Source organism: Plectropomus leopardus, chromosome 21 (genome assembly GCF_026936395.1).
Source record: "Plectropomus leopardus strain MGB_pleo_1.0 chromosome 21, ASM2693639v1, whole genome shotgun sequence".
Taxonomy (NCBI): Eukaryota; Metazoa; Chordata; class Actinopteri; order Perciformes; family Serranidae; genus Plectropomus; species Plectropomus leopardus.
Window position 1 is genome coordinate 12,657,178 of NC_142196.1, and position 20,493 is coordinate 12,677,670.

The window sequence follows — 20,493 nt, forward strand, 5'->3', positions numbered from 1 at the left end:
TTCGGTTAAATATTAACTTGGTTTACCAGCAGAGATGAGGCCATACTGCAGTACTTACTGCAGTGTGCACATCTGAAGGGGGCAGCAACAAATCCTTATTAAATACTGACTTTAAAATCTTAATAAACTCGACTATCAGTAAAGCATGACCACAGATAATACACAAAAATGTGAATTTATTGACAACTTATCATCATAATTCCTAACACAGAAAATAACGCAGTTTGATCTGTAAATGTGACTCCAGACTGATAAACACATGAAGCAGCAATCGCATAACTGTGTTTTGCAATACCTACAGACAAAGAGGTCTAATGAATTTAGGCCAGTGTATTTTGACATTTTTCGGGCATATAGACAGTCATACATTCAGTTTGAAAACAAAATGACTAACTGAATGAACATTTGTGAATAATGAAAACAGTTAATACAGTGACTTTTGGGGGGAAGTATGTTTTTCATTAGGAAAGCTGATTACACTAGTGTGTGTGATGCATGTACGGTCTGTATGTCGACTTCCTTCCAGTGCATAAATCCAGTGTTTTTTAACAAGAGACAAGATCAATTCTCTTAGTCCTCTTCCTGCAAAAATGCAATTATTAAGACACTTTGTGGCACAAAAAGCTCTCACTTGTAAATATGTGTTTGTCAGAACCGTGGAATGAATCCTCTGACATTTAGATGGTCCTTCAATTTGTCATAAAAGAACAGGTGAGAACTGAAACATAACTGTGTGTTTTAGTCCTTTTCATCCTTTTCAGGTGTGTTGTTTGCTCTAGGTTTGAAAGTGAGGGCCACGCTGTTGATACAGAACCGCTGACCTGTTGGGTCCGGCCCGTCTTCAAACACATGACCCAGGTGAGAATCACACTGCATTAAATACAAACACACAAAAGTCATAAGCCAGACAAAATTACAAAAATATAAATATAGTATAGAAACACAAACAATTTAAACATTATTGGTTTATTTACTAAAACTATTAACTAGATCATCTACATTAAGCAAAGTGAACTTTGGCTTCACAGTTCAGAAAACAACTCACATTTTTACAAAGGACCTCTGTCCCAGTGCTACCAAGGCTGTTGTCAGGGCGACGAATGATGGAGGCGGAGCTTTCGTCCCGCTCCCATGTCCCATGAGCCTCTTTGAATGCAGGCCAGCCTGTCCCAGAGTCATACTTAGCCTCTGAACTATCAAGACAGGAGGAACATTTTCTCAGTCAGCACCTGCTAATATATTTCGATAGCAACATCTATGGGACTGTAATTAATTTATCAGAGTAGAGGGGTGGAAGGGGTGGCTGGGGTGTTTTATATATATATATATATATATATATATCATGACCATGCCTGCAGCTACAAATATTTCTTCCTTGAACCTTTTCCCTGAGTAACTGGGGGAAAGTTCATGACCCTCCCTCTACCACAAATAACCATATTTTACAGGCTTTTATAAATTGTGTGATTTTTGTAGATTTTCAGTGAACCCCCCCACATCACCCCTCCCTCTCATAAATAACGAACAGTCCCTAATACAAAAAATCACTCATTGCTGTCTGCATAAAAATGTGGGGAAGTATTTCCTAACACTAAAGTGCTCTTACCTGAAAAGTGGAGCATCACAGCAGACGCAGTGGTACATCCCCACTTCGAAGTGGTTAAGGTAGATCCCACTGAAGGGCTGAAAACACCCACAGAACACACACACACACACAGTATTAGGAGCAGAAACACAAAACTAATCATAAAGGAGGATTTCACCATGTTATTAGTTGTGTGTCCTCAAACCTGATAATGATTATGTAAATGCAATACAATATCCTTATTTTTATTACACGCTGTCCTCAGGCAGCCTCTAATTTATAAATCAGTAGTGCTGTAGCTGACCTGGTTGAACTTGACAACCTGCAACTGTCTTTATCAGAAAATATGTATGTCTGTGTGGAAGACAGAGTTAATGTTGGTTTGACACAAATTACTGCACATTTCTACATTTAGTGTGCTATACTCACCACTTCAGTGCCTTTCTCTCTGGTGACTACATACTGCTCTGGGGTCAGTTTCTTCTGCCAGTCTGTACTCTCATTATAACGAGTGAGGGACTGCAAGGCTGCAGGGGTTATAATGACAACGTCACCAAGGAGTTTTGTGTGCATATGGAACATAATAGAAGGCCATTATGTCCAATCAAGTATCTTGAATACACAAAAATGATTTTTTTTATCAATCAACCAAAAAACAATTAAAACCATTTGGTATGGCAGTATTTCTTGAATCTTTTCAAAATAGGAGCCACAACTTTAGACCATAGACACTGAACACCATAACAAATCAAGATTGTTTTTCTTAGGATTTGAATTGGAAAATAATTAGCTGTACTGCTGAAGGCAGAAAGGTACCAGAGGAGAGGGTAACATTTCAGAACAAAACAGTTAATACAGTTTCACTTAACTTCTAAAGTAAAAGTTTATCTAATCCCAAATGTACTGCTAACGCCTGCAAACCCCACTACCTCTGAAAACAATCATTTTTACACAATCAATAACTTAATGCTGCATATTTGTTATTCTTAAGAAAACTGCAGCATGGTGCACCTGCATGAGTTTACACCATTGGAAACTCAGACCTTCTACACAAAAAAGTGACAGTAAAGAAATTATAAGTTCCTCAGTACCTTGAGACGTGGACACAGGCCGGATGGAAACCGAAATCCTCCTCGGTAACACCGCGGATCTGGCTGTCGCGTGCTGAGAAACTAGTTTGAAGAGTCGGACGGCGAAACGGGACATGTTTACTGCTGCCGCTGCTGTGGTGTCAAGTCTGTCTAAAGTCAAGCGCAGCTGATATCAGTGGAGCCAAGTGCAGCGGGATTGTTCACGCTGCGGCGAGTTCGCGCTGGTCCTCCCTCGTGTGACCCGGTCAAAAATCACACCGCCAGCTATATAGGGCAGATTGGTTCACTGGATTTTATTGCCAGATAACGTGCAAAGAGCATCATAATGCTGTAGCCGCTTTATGGCTTGAGAAAAAAGGGCGAACTGGGGGAAAAAGCTGGTTTGTGAAGTTGTAAAGTCAGTTTGATAGCCCAGTTTCACAAATAACATATTTGCTTTTGACCTACATTTACCATAAGTGTGTTGTACATTTGTTAGTAAATCTATAACCCCTCCATATGTGCATGCAGGGATCCAAGTCTTGTGAACATATGCAGGGGTGTTACCAGGATTTGAAGACTTTGTGGGCTTAGCCCAGACCACTGTAGGGGGCTCAGGGGGATCCCACCCCATGAATGTCTTTCTTTCTTTTTTTGTAAATTTTGTTTTTGAGCAACAAGAACTATTTTCATGTTGTTGTTTTTTTAATACTCTCCGACAGCTTAAAACCTTTTTTTTTTTTTAAACTTTCCAGATTAATTATTAATTGTCATATTGAAATAATAATAGCTGTGCGTGAGTATGTCTCTGGACAAAAATATGTTTTCCTTGAAATGATTTAACCTCAGTGGAGGCATACACAGCAGTTAAATACCACCCTGGTGACCAAGTCCAACTTTCAGACTGTAGCTGTGGCATTGTTTGTTTGTCTTTTCTCTGCAGCTATAACATGAACCCTCCTTGGTGAAGAACAAGGTAATAACAGTGTGTTTATTTAAGAAGATAACGTACATCATTTTCCTTTTGGCCTCACCTGGACCAAAATAATCAAATGACAATCTAAATAATACTCTATTGTGTGGTTTAAAGGTCTGCCACAAAATACGAATCAGTTATCTATTAGTTAAATGTCTGGTATTGCACAGCAGCAGGGGTACTGGCTTTCAGCAGGCTTCCCGGCTGGTGCATAAGGTCTACTATGTAGCGGCAAGGCTGTGAAGAGCGCTCATTCCTGGAGATGTTCCCATTGAAGAGGAGTACCTCGTTCCAAGCTCGGTTGTATTCACCCCTAACAAGTGTGCAGCTCAGTCCAATGCAATCAGCCAGATACTGAGAAAGTCAAAGAGGGAAGACAGGTCAGGGTATTACAGTCTGATTTAGAAATAAAAATAGACTGATATAGAGGGTTATAATAAAAATACTTTTAGTGGAGAATTTGGGTATTTTTGAGCCAAGGAGCTTGAAATAAGATATTAAAGATGTGGCTGAAATGTAAAATGAGCAAGAAAAGGGATTTTTGCTGAGGGGAAAAGTTGATGATGTTTCACGGGAACTAGGTTGGTGGTACCTTAAAGAGAAGTGCCCTATGGCAGTAGATTCCCCTGCTGATCAGACCAATGGGAACAATATTAGACTGAAGCTGAAACTTGAGCTCGCTGAGGTGCAGCACCCACGGGAATTCATGCAACTTTTCCATCTCCACAGCTCCACCCATGGCTTCACTCACCAGCCTGAAATTTAAACACGTGCACAAAATCCATTACAATACAGAAACCTTTAAAATGCTGTTACATGCCACTTTTTTCTCTTTTTTTGTCATTCCCTTTATAACACTTTACAAGTTAGTGTGCAAAATACAGTTTCCAGGGTGTCTCCTTTCTATTAGCTTCAATCATATAATATGAGAGGATTTTCTTCTGGAATTGTAGTAACATCTCTGCATGTTGGTTATGAGCTGGCTGCAGGAATCCATCACCTGGCCAAGGCAGCATACTGCTCTCGTTCATCACTCAGTCGGAGGATGGTTTCCTTGACCTCTTTAACTAGAATCTGCAACGAGTCATCGTCTATCATCTTCCATGCTTTCTCTGTAGGAGACTCAGGCTGGGTCTCATCTTTTTGTTTGTCATCCTCCTTCTTCTTCCTGCACAGAGAAACAGTACATTAAAAAGAAATCCGAGTCACAGTCTTAAAAATAGCAATATCATTGGTGATTTACAGTACCATAAAATGAGGTAATAGTACATTTTTGCCTGTAAAATCTGTCCATAAATCACACAAATCTTTGTAAAATTTCAGCCAAAGAATTGTGTGTTGAATGTGTTAAGATATATACTAGTGGCAAAAATAAGTAAGGCAGTGTTACATATGATGATACCGTACGTATTCCCACCCCCGCATACACAGACACTCTCACCTTGGTGTCTTGCGGTCTCCCTTGCTGCTGGTTTCTGTTTCTGATGGGTTGCTCTGCCTCTCTTCTGGCACATCCTCTGCCTCTCTGCACCAGAAGTAGGAGGATAAAATGGTTTACATAACCAAATACCGCATTCTTATTCAAATTTTTTATAGTTAGTTTTGTATATTTACAGTTAATTAGGTTTCGGCGTCTCTGTCTGTGCTTGTAATGCCAGTATGTACATAGGAATATATATGTGTTTGTGTCAGACAGGTCCTATTGTTCTAGTCTCTGAAATAGTTTGCCAGAATCCAAGAGAATAGTATATGCATTAAACACAGGTAGAAAACATATATGAACAATAATAAATAATAACATGTAGCTGTTTTTCATCTCTGCACATATTATTATTACATAAATTCCAGGAGAAAATTAGAAGGTACCCAGTACCAACACATACTTAATGGGTTAAACTTGGGTAATACTAAGCAGTAGATGAGACCACATGAGATCAAGATTACATAACACACTGTTTAAGAATGCCTGGGATGTTGTGTATGTGTGTGCTAAAGGAGGGACATTGTAGAAATTGGGTGGACCAGAGGTACCCTGAGGGGGTACTGTTCTCTTTGGTAACGTTAATTCATCAAAATGCTGGAAGCTTGTAGGAGCATTAGTGTGGGTATGCTTTTGCAGCCTTTAATACATATAGTGTCTTTGTATTGTGTGTCTCAGTCAGTGTGCATGTGTATTATGTGTAGGCATCTTCATGGCCGTGCAGGCATGTACACTTGTGTATTGCTGTGAGTTTAACTCCATCAGTCTAAATACAAAAGCTCCTTGAGTGTGTTGCCATCTTAAAAAAATGGGATCGTTTACCCTGTGAGGCCACGCTAATGGGGCACACTGAAGGCAATGGGGAGAGGGGGAAGGAGAGAAAGTGGAGCACTGGATTGGAGCGGACAAGGGGAGGGTGATAGTAATCTAACAGCCACAATAAATTGTGCAGACAAACTACACAGTGTGACTCGTAGTGTAGGAAACCTGCCAAGTCTCAGCTAATGCTAGAGCACCATCTGTGTGGATGTACTTGTTAGTTTCCCACTCACACAGTACTTGTAGTGCAAAAGAGGCCCAGTTAGCTGTCATAGTTTGGGGAGTTGCTGGATGTATTCTTAATAAATCACTTTAGATTTTACTGGGTTAGTATATGATGCATACAAATACTAAAGGAGAGATTATTAAGATCTAGTTTTTTAAGACAAAATAACATACTCGATTGTTGTGTTGACAACAATGATGGGCCGATGCTCGTTGACTGGCTGCTTGGACAGTTCCTCTAAAGTCAGAATCCTTTGGCCTGCACGAGCCTTAGAGGGAGAAAGAGATGTGAATGTGTAAGAAATGTTAAACTATCCTTTTCTGCAGTATGTTTCCTTCACAAAAGAAACATGAAACAGATCAGTCCAACAAGTTCCAAAACAACAAATTATGAGTGCATCTGCAGATTTTTTCTGGAGATTTTTTTTTCTTGTTGTTGTTTTTTTTTAAAATTTAGTTCACATCTCTTTAAGTGACCTCAGTTTCACATCAGTTTCAATAGTATTCACACACCTTCCCAGTGTCGTAAAAGCCATCAGTGATAATGTCAGTGGAGGCCAGATGACCTGTCAGGCTGTATTTGACAGACAAGTTGGAGTTAAGCAGGCTGATCATGGCTAACGTGCTGAAGCTGCTCCTTCGATTCACTGATTGGTTGATTTCCTGAAGCATCTCCAGGGCTCTGAGACACACATACACAGATGTTCAGACATTGATGATATATGTAAAAATGCTCAAAAACTCACTCTTAAAGAACCACACATAAATTCTGTCCTATCCTGCCATCTACTGGCTATATAATAGACTACTCAGAGTTGGCTCAAGTGCTCTGCAGTTGTCATCACACAAGTAGATTTCTTCATTTTGTAATTTATCAGTCATGCCCTGATGTTACGGTTGTCTTATATTTCAGTGTCTTACCCAAGTTTGCACATCTCCACAGCAGCAGGCACGTCACTGGCACAGACATTGATAGCCAAGCATGCATTGTGCAGCACTTCCTTGTGCTGGGAGCGCAGCAAACTGACCAGTGGGTGAAGGCCTCCAGCATTTTGTAGCTATGTAGGACAGGGGGTGAATTTTAGGTAGTTAGGGAAAGCATAAAAATAGTGTGACAATTTATAGGAAACTATTGTCTATAATAAATATTGTTATGTTTTGCTGTTGTTAAAAAAATAGTATCAGTAAAACTAACTGATATTTCCTTTATGCAAACCTCTCTAGATTGCATAATATTTTTGTCATTTGCATGCATGAGAACAAGTCAGCAGTATGAACAGTCATTTAACACACAAACACCAACCTCTGCCCTTGCTTCTGCATCACAGACGAGAGCTTCCAGGCACAGAGTGGTGTTGACCAGGACCTGTGTATCTGTCGACTTCATTGGCTCCACCAGACCCTGTACGGCTCCATGTGACAAGATATTGCAGCGAATGACTTCCTGTCTTGCCATGTTGCCAAGTGTGGCAGCAGAATTGGCCACTGTCCTGGGGCAGCTTGCATACAGCTGCTGGACAAGCATCTCATGGCCTCCCGCCTCATGCACTGCACTGCAGATACCAAGGAAATGGAGGGGGGATTTACTGCAAACCTACAGAGCTGACTATAAATGGAGTCTCATAACAAAGCATACCGCATAGAATTTATGTAATGTGTGTTTGATTTGTGTGCTTTGCACAAATAAATATAAAGGAAAACAAACATTAATAGTAAGGCTAGCAAGGGGATGATGCATGGGAGGCGGAGTTAAATGTCCTGAAAATGGAAGGACACAGTATTACTGAAATATGAAGTCAGACAGTGAGAGACGATGGGTATAGAGAAGATTTGTCAGGGGAATAAAAAGCTGGAAGATGAAATGAGAAAAGGGAGACAAGAGAGGTAAAGAGATACTTAGTGAGGGAGAACCATGAGAAGACGGATGAAGCATTAAATCAGTTGTGAAATAGTGGTGAGGAAGGCTCACTGCTCAACTTTAAAATACATACTCCCTCTAAGCCTCAGTTTTAGAGACTGCAAACCTACCAATAAAAGGTCCAATATTATACCCATTTTCAGTCACACATGTGCTCTGTGTTTCATGTTTACATGCTTTAAAGTTAAAATTAGCCATTATTTTCCTCAAACTGTCTGCCTGAATACACCTGTATTCACCAACTGTGTGCAATGCTCCGATTAATGCCTCTCTCTTTATAATAGCTCTCCTGAAAAAGCTTAGTCTACTCTGATTTGTCATCCTTTCTGTGTCTTTCTCTACATCTCTGTATTGTCATTCCAGCAGCATATACAAAGAGTCCAATTTAAAATGTTTATGTTTCAAATTTTAAACAGTCTACACTGACTAGTTGTGACATCAAAATTTGCAGATTTCCTGGTGGCTCATTTAAAGGCAAAGTCTCTGTATATGGACTGTGTGGATTTCTCTGTGGGTAAGTATTTGAATACTTTCTTACTTAATGCATTGTTTATACAGCAACTTTACTTGATTTAGAAAGACTTTAGAAGACTTAGAAATTGGATTAAATACAATATGGGACTTTAAATGTTTTACACGTTTGGCACTAAATTACACATATTGTTAATACTTTGTGGTATACACAGTCAAAAGACCCTGAGATTATTAATTTCATGTGTCTTCCTTGAGCAACTTACTGCAGAGATGACATTTTTATTACCCAATTGTCATTGTCACTCACTATGCGTTGAGCTGGTTGCTATGTGTGAGGTTAGAGAGGGCCTGAGTTACTGCCTCTATCAATGCCAAATCTTCATTTTTCAACAGCTGTACAACTGCAGGGATACCACCTGAAACACACATAAATCAACTCAGTCACACTGCATCAAGGACATTGTGTTGGTGTTAAGGTGGTTGTGTGAATTTGTACGTACCCAGGTCTCTAAACCAGTCTTTGCTGGCTAGGTGGAAGCTCATAACCGACACAGCCTTGCAGGCAGCTGTTTTTATGCCTATGTCCGCCACAGACAGAAGCTCTACCAGAACCTTCTCCACATTCTGCTCATGGAGCAGTTTGCGATTCTCAGCTACACCCAACACAGAAAACACACACAAATGAAATTAGTGCTTTATATATACTATTAGGACTTTTAAACCTATAGCTGGGAAGTTAAGAGAAATTTATTATCTGTTGTCTCCTTCTGTTCTTACAGCTTTCAGCAACCCTGGCGATGCATTTAACAGCACTGAACTGGACTTCAGGCGTGCTGGGGGTGAGAACAAACTCCATCAACCTCGTCAGTCCTCCATCCTTGTGGATTAGCTGTAAGCTCTCACTGTCACTCACACAGTTAGCAACTACTTTTAAGGCCTCAGCATGGAGGTCAGTGAAGGCCTGCAAGACATTAAAAAAACAGATAGGGCTCAGAGGATATAGAGGACAAAGACTTTAAATGACAGAAAGGGCATTAAGAGTTTACAACAAGTGATAATTCAAAAGGTACTGTTTCCAGCTAATAGTACAAACATAAACTGCATATTTGGGCTGTTATTATTACCTTCTCCATATTGCATTCTTGTTTTTACACCCACCGTGTTGCTGAGGATATCCATGAGCTTCTCAAATCCTTGCTCTGCCCTGAAGGTGTTGCGTGTATCTTTATCAGTTGTGATAATCTGCAGCGTCTTTAGAGCTAAATGCTGAATGACAGGGAAGTCCGACTTCAACAGTTCCAGAATTGGAGGGATCCCGACCAACTCATGTACTGCCAGACGACTTTGTTGATCCTTATACAGTGAGCAGGAATGTTGAATCTATTAGGCAATTAAATACCACAAATACACTTGTAACCTTCTCTCTATGCTTGAACACTGAGTCACCTGAACCAGGTTAAAGATGATCTCTAGCGAGTTCTTCTTCACATCAGGGTCTGAACTGGACAGAAGCAGGATTAAAGGTGGCAGGCCCTTGTTGTCAAAGATCTGGACCTTGCAGATGAAATCCACTGACAGAGAGGCCAGGCACAGTGTTGCAAACTCATGGACAACTGTATCCTCTTGAAAAGGAGAGATAATCATGATGTTTATTGCAGCTAATACACAGTAAATATCTACTTCTGAGTTATTTTATCTTGTGTTCAAAATGACTCGCCTTCAAGTGACAGTTTGTCAATGATCGATGGAATGACATCTATTTTTTTCAGAGCATTCTTCACATCACCTTTTAGTGAAAACATGAGACAAGGTTAATAACTGTTGCAGTTATTCAGTGAGTAAATCCATCAGTCGCTCAGTCTTTAAGTAAATAAAACAATACTGTAACCAGTCAATGGGTCTCCAAACAGTCGGCTCAAAAGCAGATAGAAGTTGGTCCATAAGTTAACCGCATGGTCAAATCTGTTGCATTGTAAGCCACCAAATGACTCAGAATGAGAGTGTGCATTGATTGTGTTGTGTGACACACCATTGGTGGCCATGGTGCCCAGGGCCATGAAAGCGTTGCGTCTGACCAGTTTGTTTTTGTGAGTGATGAGCTGACAGAGAGGCTCCAATGCTCCGAGTCCCAACAGAGAAAGCTTGTTCTCATCTCCTAACAACAGGGGGAGACAGTTAACAGGGAAATTCAGCATGGTGCCAGGCAGAGTGCCTGTGGGCATTTATTGTGTATCTGTTGAGTAAACTTTGCAATGTGATTTAATATAAACTAATATTGCAGAAGTGGGAATTAAAGTTAAAATGGGGCGGTGGTCAATATAGTAATTTGCCTATGATATTGATCATTTTAGACATGTCAGCTCTTGATATAGAAAGGTATACAAGTGCTTTATGGAGCACAGAATGGCGACAAATGAGATGGTAATGTAGATTTCTCGGTAAATGACAGGAAATAAGCTGCAGGGTTGCTCACCAAAAAATGAAAATAAGAAATATGTATAAATATATACCGGTGTAAGGAATAGCAGTTCGTAGCTTGCTGTACCTTTTTCTGCAAATGTGTGGATTGCTTCACATGCTTTGAATAGGATGTCCTCCTCTGGGGAGCTCAGCAGCAGCACTACTGTTGCTGGAGTTTTGCCCTCAACAGGTAGAGGCTCGAACTGTGTGTGGAGAGACAGGGAGAGATGTAAATGCTTCATAAATGATTATATCTGTCCCTGAAATATACATTTTAGGCAATGGGCATTTGTTTCAATGGATATGGAATATGCAAACCTTTCAGAAACACATTTGTTAGGCTTTTACAAAAGAGTAAGGGACTATCTGTTATTTATTAGAGGGGAGGGAGTGGTGCAGAGCAGGAGAGGCACTTCAGATAAATTTTGAAGCACTGGGGAAGGAGTTAAGTTTTTTTATTTGGTTTAGAGGAGCAGCATTCAATTAAATTGTTGTATTTGCATTTATTTTAAACACCCTCAGAGCCCCAAAACCTGCAAGTGGATTTTAAAGACATGTTTAGTTTAGGTTTTTTTTTTTGGTTTTTTTTTTTTTATAAATCTCTAAAGTCACACAATTTATCATCTCCAGAAACTGTGAAATATGGTTATTTATGGGGAAGGGAGGGTCATTCATTTTCCCCCAGTCACTCATGCAGGCTCAAGAAAAAATATCTGTAGCTCCAGGGAGGGTCCTGATATAAAACAAACCTCCAAATCACACCCCAGCCACCCCGTACTCTGATAAATAAAGTACATTCCCTAAAGGTAACTAGACGTACGTTTTAATAATGTCTCACCGTTTCCTTGCATGGAGTTTCGCTCTCCTTCTTCACCTTCTTTCCCATTATGTGATCCAGAGAGAAACTGTTCAACAATATTGGTGTAAACAGCGTTTATTAATCACAGATAGTCCAATAGCGTCTTAATGCAATCAACCCTATAAACTGTAGTCGTGAAGTAGCTATGCTAGCTAAACTACAAAGCTAACCTGACAGCTCGGTGGGTTGCTCACTGCTCCGTTACGTTAGCAGTCTTCACAAGCGACACTCTAACAGACAGAATTGCTGATAAATTTCTCAATTGTTCACTATGACTTAACTATTTTGTTCGACACTTCAGCTCAAGTTTAAGATTCATAATTTGTATGACAGCCGGCGAGACGACGCAGACTGTAAGTTTAGTGTTGTGGAAAAGGAGGTTGACACCCCGTTGCTAGGCAACACTTGCCACGTTTGGCTAAATGGGGGTTAGAGCTATTCTGCCTTGCAAAGCCAACGTGCAGTATCTGCAAAAATCCCAGACTGAGAAAAACAGCTTTTTGTGTTTTTTTGTCAGTCAAATGTAAGAATCAAATTATATGTAAGCATCAAATTATATTATATTAACTACCAAGTGCATGATTGATTAGATGGGAGTGCAGTGAATTTCAAGCATATTGCAATTTAACCCTCAGACTGACCTTGGCAGCTTTATGGATAAAACTGCGCTTTGCCTTTGTTTTACTGCAGTATAAATATATGGCCATATAATAGTAAGCAGTAAGTAAAATTGTGCGAGCAATTTCTTAGTTATCCATGTAATTGAGTGGACAGAAAATGTCTATTCCATTCTATTTTTAAAAGATATCATTTAAAATAAAAATTAAAAAATAAATATAAATGTCTGTTATTCTATTACTTAATACAAGTCTATGTAATGCAGGATTTCCTCTACACACGGGGATTGATTGAATGGCTAGGGCAAATGCTCCTGTTAAATTTTGTTTATAAAATTTCAAATCAAATCTTAAACCCAAAAAAAGGATGTCCCCTACAGCACACAGATAAAGTCCAGCCATGTAAAATGACCTGCAGTGCTCTCCTATAATTGGTCAAATGTCTTTCTCACCCACAAATCAAAGTTGTTTTATAGTTTTTGTTGTGATTTGGTTATGAGTCTGCCAATATTTTACATGGTAGTTGCTTATTTGGTATCAAGCAACATGAAAACTTTTATTGTCTGGATTCTTGCTGTGTTAACAAGACCACCTTTGTTCATCCAACATCAAACTAATTTTACTAAATTCATGTTTGTACGTTTATACATGTTACTGACACAACACCAGTCACTGCATGGGTTATCTAGCAAAATTATAATTGGTTATGGTTAACAAGCAAACATCTACAAGCAAACATAACAGGCTTTCATGTAGGCTACTGTATGTCATTTTGCAAAATGATAATTAGTCATGGTTAAAACTGGTTAAAACCATTTTTGTCTGCCCCACGGTCCGATGCAAGTTCCACTGGCTTTCGGCCATGGGAAATTGACATCTTCCAGAATGTTTTCCTGCTGTCAAAAATTTCACATTTTGTCACTTTGTTCAGGATGCCGCCTAAATAGAAGCAGTAACTAGCAGCCTCATATTCATTGTTGGTCCTAAAACAAAGGCAAACTGCAGTTTCTGACATTCTTCATGGTAAAACCAAGGCAAACTGCAGTGGGTGACAGTTGCACTTTGCAATGGTTTCATGTTGCGTTCTTGCAGATACTGCAAAACGAAAAACCCAAATATCTCTGGTAATTGAAACAGAAGACCAACAAAACTTTAACAGATTGAAGAGCAGATACTGTGCTTTCAATTAGTGCAAAAAAAGTGAATTTTGCAAAAAAGTGCAGATACTGCACTTTGCCTTTTTACTGCTGTATTGTTTAGGATCTGTTAGGGATTTTACTTTATCAGAACAGAGGGAAAGCTGTGATCCAACTTCAGTATTTTCGAAATGTATTTTATTTCACTATGACCCTCCCTGAAGCTGTAAATATCTTCCTACATTTTTTACAGTTTCTTGCTATGAAAAATTGTGTGATTTTAGAGGGGTGTGATTTGTTTTTACAGAGAATATGGCTTTAAATCCCACTTTTGTGTTTGGGGGTTCCAAATGTCATGTCATTTTATACAATGAGGTCAAGATTTCATTCATCAGGAAAGTATTGTGAATGTGGATGACACGGAGGCCACAGTAAGATGTGTATCAAATGTAATACAACTGGCATTATAGGGTTAAAATGGTAAGTTGCAGGCCACAGTGTGATTGAGTGTAGTGTGTATGTGTGTGTGTGTTCAGGGGGTGGCCGTCTGTCCTGTGCAGGTCATTGAAATTGTATTGAGGTAAATGTGCTGGTGTGAAGGGTGACTCATAAAACAAATGAGCTCTATGGAGCATCAGCACGTTGAGGCCTCTTGCTCTTACTGACACAGCAATGTGCCAGTGGAAACAGCACAGTGTGCACCAGAAAACCAAATGACCTCTAAAGACATTACCTCTGGGGGTGTGGGACATTATCACCCTTCTGCCTGAAATGAGCCTCAGATTAATCTAAACGAAAGCAAGCCAAGGATGGGGGATGGTTGGGATGATGAACATTTTTTTTCTGCTAATGCATTATTATTACACGAGCTGCAAACAAGCGTGCCCACGCACTCACATGCCCACCTGAAAATGGTGGAGTGAATGCTTTATTCTGACACTCAAAGGATTTTGTTTCATTTGTGACATTGTCAATTCGAAATGCAAATTTCGGATGATATAAAAAGATTGCCGTGTGCTATTAAAAAGCACAGAAAAGTAGCATAGGCCCGGTGGAGGGAGGGGGCTGCAGCGAATCAGCGCAGCAGACACTGCAAAGCGCAGGCTGTCACCTCCCCTCCGCCGAGCTGTCAGTTGACAGCAGCACACATGAGCCTCAATGCTGCAGACGGAGTTGACCAGCCGTTGATATCACGTCCAAATAACCGCTCCTCGGGGCAAGAACATGACAGGATACACCCCTGTCATCTCTACAGACTGACCACAAGCGCGTTAAAGGAGGGCTGAGCCGCTTGCTAGTTGTAAGCTGCTATCCAATGTTAATAGTTAGCTTGCAGGCTAACGGTAGCTTGGTGGTAAACGGAGTCCGGTTCTGCTTTGTGCCGTCAGTGGGCTAACCCTGCCTAGCTGACTCGCTAGCGAAGGTCGGAGGGACTAGCTGGTAGTCGGGAGCGTTAAGTCAGCCGTTCAGCATTATTAATGTGTCATTTTAATCGTTTGTTTTAAGGCTGAGTTTTTTCACAGAGCACATTCTCCTTATTTTGTACGTTTATTAATTTCACTGAGTTTACCGCTGCTAGCTAGCTACTCGGCTATGCTAACGCCAGCTCAGTGAGACCTCACATCGCAGGGGTGCGGAGAGCTCCAGACTAGTCAAGGAAGGAAGAGAGGTGACTTATGATGTGGGCTGAGGGAAGCGGTGGACTGTTAGGCGAAGGAGAGCAGCAGTATTAGCTTAAACACGTCGTGTTTTATCACATTTTTCCTCGTTGAGGAAGGGCCATAGCGTCGAGTGGGACGTTGGATGAAGAAAATAATTGGGGCACTTCTATTTGCGAGCTGGCTAAATGAATAGTATTTGTATCAGTGAGTCGTGAGCTAGTGGCCACTGTGCCAGCTTCAAGGGAAGACACTCTGTCAAGATTATCGCACAGACTGCAATAACCAGCCTGTTTGCTTAAAGATGGCTTCGGCGGGCAGCATTGCCGCAGCTATTGCGAGCAAAACGAAGACCAAGAAGAAACACTTCGTGGCTCAGAAAGTGAAGCTCTTCCGTGCCAGCGACCCTCTGCTCAGCGTGCTTATGTGGGGAGTCAACCATTCGGTGAGTCAGACCACCCAATGTCCATATGATGATCCACAGTTACAGTATTGTGCAAAAGTCATAGGCCACCATAGATATGCCTTGCAGATGCAAAATTACAATCGTGTATTTTTTGGAATTTTGAATGGAATAATCTGACTGTGACTTTGTCTTGTACAGTAGTCAGCCTACGGCGAGTTAAACTGTCACACATTGTGTATGTAATGCTCAACAAAGAAAGGGATAAAGACCAAACATGGAATTGTACAACCACAACAAAAGGTAGCTCGGATAATCAACATTAAGCTTTGGACATACCTTGAAATAACCTGGTGTAAGTACACCAAAAGATTAGTGTTGTAAATCTCATATTGTCTGCCCAAGAGAGTTAAAGACATTCTAAGAGGAAAGGGAGGTCAGGCTAAATACTTGCAACTTTAGCTAGTTGAAGTAATCATTTCTGAAATATTTGCATTTGTAGTATTGCATAGATGTTTCATGTATTTTAGTAAAGCAACTACTGAGAAATAAAAATGTATGATCATTATTACCTTGCTAAAAAGCAAAGTTTAAAGTGGCCTAAGACTTTTGCACATTATGTCTCCCTCGACCTTTGATGTGCCACATTATGCCTTACTTGCTGTCAGCTATGAGCCTTTGTGTTATTGCAGTAGATTAATACAAAGTAATCTGTCCAGTGGTTCGCTAGAGTAATGTCGATATAAATGTGAGACTGACTTCAATTATTAGTGATTAGTGATGTTAGTTTTAGAAAGCTTTGTAAAGTTGTAATTCCCATGGTATTAGTATTGCATAATTTTTGATCTATGCACTTAAAATCAGGGTTCCCGTGGGTCCTTAAAAAGTTTTAAAAGGCATTGAATTCACTGACCTGAAAAAAGCACTTAATTAGTATTAAATTGACTTAAATGAATCTTTCAAAAGTCTTAAAATGTGAAGGCATAGGAAGTAGGATTTTATTAATTTTTTTTCTTGACATTTGCATCACAAAATTTCAAAATAATTGCAGATATCTATTGTGTGTGTGTGTGTGTGTGTGTGTGTGTGTGAAATAATTAATAAATGTATTTTCTTAAACTCAATATACACATGCAGATTGAGAAACAAAGAATCGTCAAGAAAACAGGCCAGAAATGACAGATATTTCACACTCCTGTTTGTAACCAAATAGATACCTTTATCATAATATTATATTTTAACTATCTTCCATACGTTCCACTCTTAAAAGAATTATAATATTTTATTTGATGTAGATAATCTAACTTCTTCAGTGAACAGAAATGATATATTTTATGTTACAATAACCATTTGGGCAAAATGTAATTTTTATATTTTGGTTATTAGAAAATCATAAAAAAAAAAAACTATTAAATGTACCTTGCCATAAGCTGTAGGAACCCTGTAAAGTGTTGTGTGTGTGTGTGTGTGTGTGTGTGTGTGTGTGTGTGTGTGTGTGTATGTGTGTATGTGTGTATGTGTATGTGTCAAACTTGTCTTTGGCTTTGGCTTCGGCTTCCTGTTGTGTACATGTAGGATAAGCTTCTAGGGGTCTGTGTCATGAGAGAGCAGATCCTCCCATGCAAGACAGCTTATCTCTGCACTCTTTTTCTTCCTTTGCTGAATATTTGCACTGGGCCAATACTCATATGTTGGAGAGAGAGAGCAAACTTGGCAAGCAGAGGACATACAAATATTTCTTGCACCAAATCCCCAAGTATTAAACCTTTAACCAATGTTTCGTACACATTATTATAACACACAAGGAGACGGTGCAGTGATCAGTGGACTACGGCATATTATCTAAGGTTTCTTTCATGTCTGTCACTCAAACAATCTTATTAATATATATAACCTTCACTCCCTAAATTAAAAATGACTGAAATGTTGATCAAAAATAGTTAATAGCTATTTAAATTTCTGTAAATTGTCTATTTGATTAGTCAACTAATTGTTACAGCTGTACTTGTAGTAACTGGTAGTTTAATTTATAACAAAACATCATATGTTATAAACTTGTGCTTTTTATGCAAAAACCTTGAGAAAAAAATAACTAGTAGCTTAAGCATTTTTCTTCTCAAATGCAGTGGAGGAGTGCATGCAGCTTAAAAAAAACATAGTCCAGTAAGGTACAAGTATTTCAAATTTGTACTTAAGTCCAGTACTTGAGTAAATGTACTTGGTTACATTCCACCACTGGTAATTGCAGCAAACCAGGCTACTGCATGTTTTATCTGGTGTTTAAGATTGAGCTGCTTTCCGAAGTGTAAGCAAAAAGTACGAAGCAATAAGTAAGCAGCATCACTCATTTGTTCATTTAGTATATAAATGTCTATTTATAGATCAGTAAGAAATTGTTCCCATGGGGTAGCAAATGGTGTAAAAGATGATGATAATTTTGGCCCTTTCATGCAATGTCGCTCTGCTTTCTTGATCTTTTTTTTCTGTTTGTTTTTGAGGCAGTGGTTAAACACTTTGAGACAGTAGAGCCTGCTTTAGAAAATTAATTCAGAATTAGGAGGATTCTCATGAGGAATTTAAATATTTTGAGACTAGTTCCATAACAGCTTTCATTTGGACATTAATATTGATTTTATATTAACTTCATATGTCAGAGGAATACTATTTAGACATCTGTCTACAAGAGCCCAACTATAGCCTAGGTAAATACGGGGGATTGACATTGCAGAACTGCACTGTAACTGAAACTTTGTAACTAGATGGCTACTGTAAACATCACTACAAAAGTGGGTTATGTCAAGGTTGCATGCCAATTTGTGCTATTTCAGCTTCCTGTATACTGCATACCACGTCTGACATATTTTTGAAATGCACAATTTTGGACCCCTTTTTCTGTTTGTTGTTGCAGTTTGACATGACGTAAAAGTCTGCTGTCTTTGTCATATCAAATGAGTTTGCAGTTTTTAGCTAATGCACCAGCAATTTGTGTAGAGCTGATTTGGCCTCTTTTGAGCTCTATTTGTTGTTTCGTGTTGCTTTGAAAACTCATACTGATGTTCTAGAAACCAAACCTCTATTCAATATAACAGAACTGTAATTCATTTTCTTATTTAGTCTTTTTGTCTTACTCAGTATCTCTGTATTGGGTTAAGGAATCTTTGGGTGTTTGATGGACATCAGCGTCATAGATGCACATTGCTGAGGGCACATTGATGATGGAGTCAATACTAACCATGTTGATATTTGGCCTAGAGTTAAGAGAGGGAGTTTAGTGTGGATTATGTAGCCTCTAGATAGCCTAAGTGATGTGAGGACAAGGCAGCCAAAAAAACAGAGGTGTTGTTTTGTATCTAAGCTGTAGTCTGTAGGTAGATTAAGTCACCTGGCTGTGGTGTTAAGTCTGAGGGTGCAAAATAAGGTTCACAAGAGGTTTACCTCCATACATGCAGTACTGATTAAATCATTCACTTTTTGAATGTCACTTGAAATGCCTGAGATGGATGAACATTGATGCAATGTCAGATATGACATCAGCTTTATTTCCTCACAAAGCACACAAAATCCTATAGTATCTGTCAAGATTGATGTTTTATTAAAAATGTTATTTTATTAGATACATTTATTAAAATATCAAAATTTTAATACAGAGTTGCATTGGCATTATTATGTAATCTGTTTATGTGTGCACATCCAATTGAAAGAGTAATCTAGGCTCATATCAGAAACTCCCTCTGATTCAAGTGTCTTAAAACTGCGGTCTAATGAAACCAACCATAAAAACCTACACAAGTTTGAAGAATCTACATGTTCAAACTCTTCTCTTGGATTGCATAACACAGAGCAGGACTGCCGCCAGCACATTTCCTTCTTATGCCTTAGGCTGCCTTCCCTGCTGTTTTTCTCACCACTTGTTAAGGCACTCCATTTCTCATACCATTGGCAACATAAAAATGACACTCCATGCCAGGTCACCAGATTGAGCCACTGAGTTACTTCCAGGAGGTGTGAAAGCTGCAGTTTGGAAATGTTAATGTAAGGTTACTTTACAGACTGAAGTTTGCAAAAGTAAACTCCACTTGTACATAACAGGACGCTGTAAAGGAATGAATTTAAAGGGAGGCCTGAGAATGCAACCAGTCTGCAGAGGCAACATGTAAACACATGCACATGTTCTGCAAAATGTAACCCCCCGCCCCTACATATCCACTGTGGCCTCCTAGTCAAAAGCATCCACTTTGGTGCCTCCTGAAAACCATACTTCTTACAGTGTTATCAGTCCGGGTGCAATTGAAACAACTGAACCTGCTAAGAGGGGAGACTGGCCAAGTAATCACTCTAGACAATACAGAAGAGTCACAGATACTACCCCTCTGTTGGTCTAATAAAGCAAAGTTTTTACCTAAAAAAAAAGTCTAATGGAGTGCCAAGATGAGACATTTACGTGATCCAGGACATTCAGTGTATGTCCTCCAAATGATTCTTGTGTCATGGTTGAGGAAAGCAAGGGATTTGTGTTTTCAAATACCTTTGTGTGGCAAAAGGTGTGCGTGGCAGCTTGCTGAAAATAACCTTTGTTGACAGGTAGCCAATTTTTGCTTTAATCCTAATACTTTGAAATTGTACTCGCATCCTTCAGGGCCCAAATAGGTTACACAGCTCATGGTTTTACAGAAATAGATTGAGGCCAAAGAAATCTCAGTTGTAACTGCTGGAGCTTAGTGAATGCAGCTCAAACAAACCTGAGTCTCCATAATCAATCTCAAAAAGCATCCCCTGATTCTTAGGCTGAATGACATTACAAACTAGAATAGTG

General features: G+C 39.4%; 3 protein-coding genes across 6 annotated transcripts in view; 1 reads left to right on the top strand and 2 right to left on the bottom strand.

The window, feature by feature from the left end:
- Positions 1 to 159: 159 nt before the first annotated feature.
- Positions 160 to 2,911, bottom strand: msrb2 (methionine sulfoxide reductase B2). Its single transcript, XM_042510672.2, has 5 exons — positions 2,677 to 2,911; positions 2,015 to 2,112; positions 1,607 to 1,683; positions 1,046 to 1,193; positions 160 to 870 (listed from the first exon to the last, which is right to left on the bottom strand). The coding sequence occupies exons 1-5, from the start codon at positions 2,789 to 2,791 to the stop codon at positions 739 to 741; spliced, it is 570 nt and encodes a 189-aa protein (XP_042366606.2). The 5' UTR covers positions 2,792 to 2,911; the 3' UTR covers positions 160 to 738.
- Positions 2,912 to 3,632: 721 nt separating this feature from the next.
- On the bottom strand, positions 3,633 to 12,224 carry armc3 (armadillo repeat containing 3). Its single transcript, XM_042510805.2, has 18 exons — positions 12,037 to 12,224; positions 11,846 to 11,912; positions 11,093 to 11,210; positions 10,577 to 10,702; positions 10,265 to 10,333; positions 9,994 to 10,169; positions 9,706 to 9,900; positions 9,325 to 9,508; positions 9,048 to 9,200; positions 8,855 to 8,963; positions 7,459 to 7,708; positions 7,077 to 7,213; positions 6,669 to 6,837; positions 6,330 to 6,424; positions 5,073 to 5,156; positions 4,632 to 4,799; positions 4,224 to 4,386; positions 3,633 to 3,985 (listed from the first exon to the last, which is right to left on the bottom strand). The coding sequence occupies exons 2-18, from the start codon at positions 11,891 to 11,893 to the stop codon at positions 3,776 to 3,778; spliced, it is 2,454 nt and encodes an 817-aa protein (XP_042366739.2). The 5' UTR covers positions 11,894 to 11,912; positions 12,037 to 12,224; the 3' UTR covers positions 3,633 to 3,775.
- Positions 12,225 to 14,715: 2,491 nt separating this feature from the next.
- The window catches only part of pip4k2aa (phosphatidylinositol-5-phosphate 4-kinase, type II, alpha a), a 38,579-nt gene continuing 32,801 nt past the window's right edge, over positions 14,716 to 20,493 (top strand). For 2 of the 4 annotated variants that reach the window (XM_042510468.2, XM_088071667.1), the window contains exon 1: positions 14,716 to 15,722. In XM_042510468.2, coding sequence (XP_042366402.1) covers positions 15,582 to 15,722 — 141 coding nt within the window. In that variant the 5' untranslated portion in view covers positions 14,716 to 15,581. The remainder of the gene's footprint in view (positions 15,723 to 20,493) is intronic. The other 2 variants (XM_088071666.1, XM_042510469.2) reach the window with 2 other exon arrangements.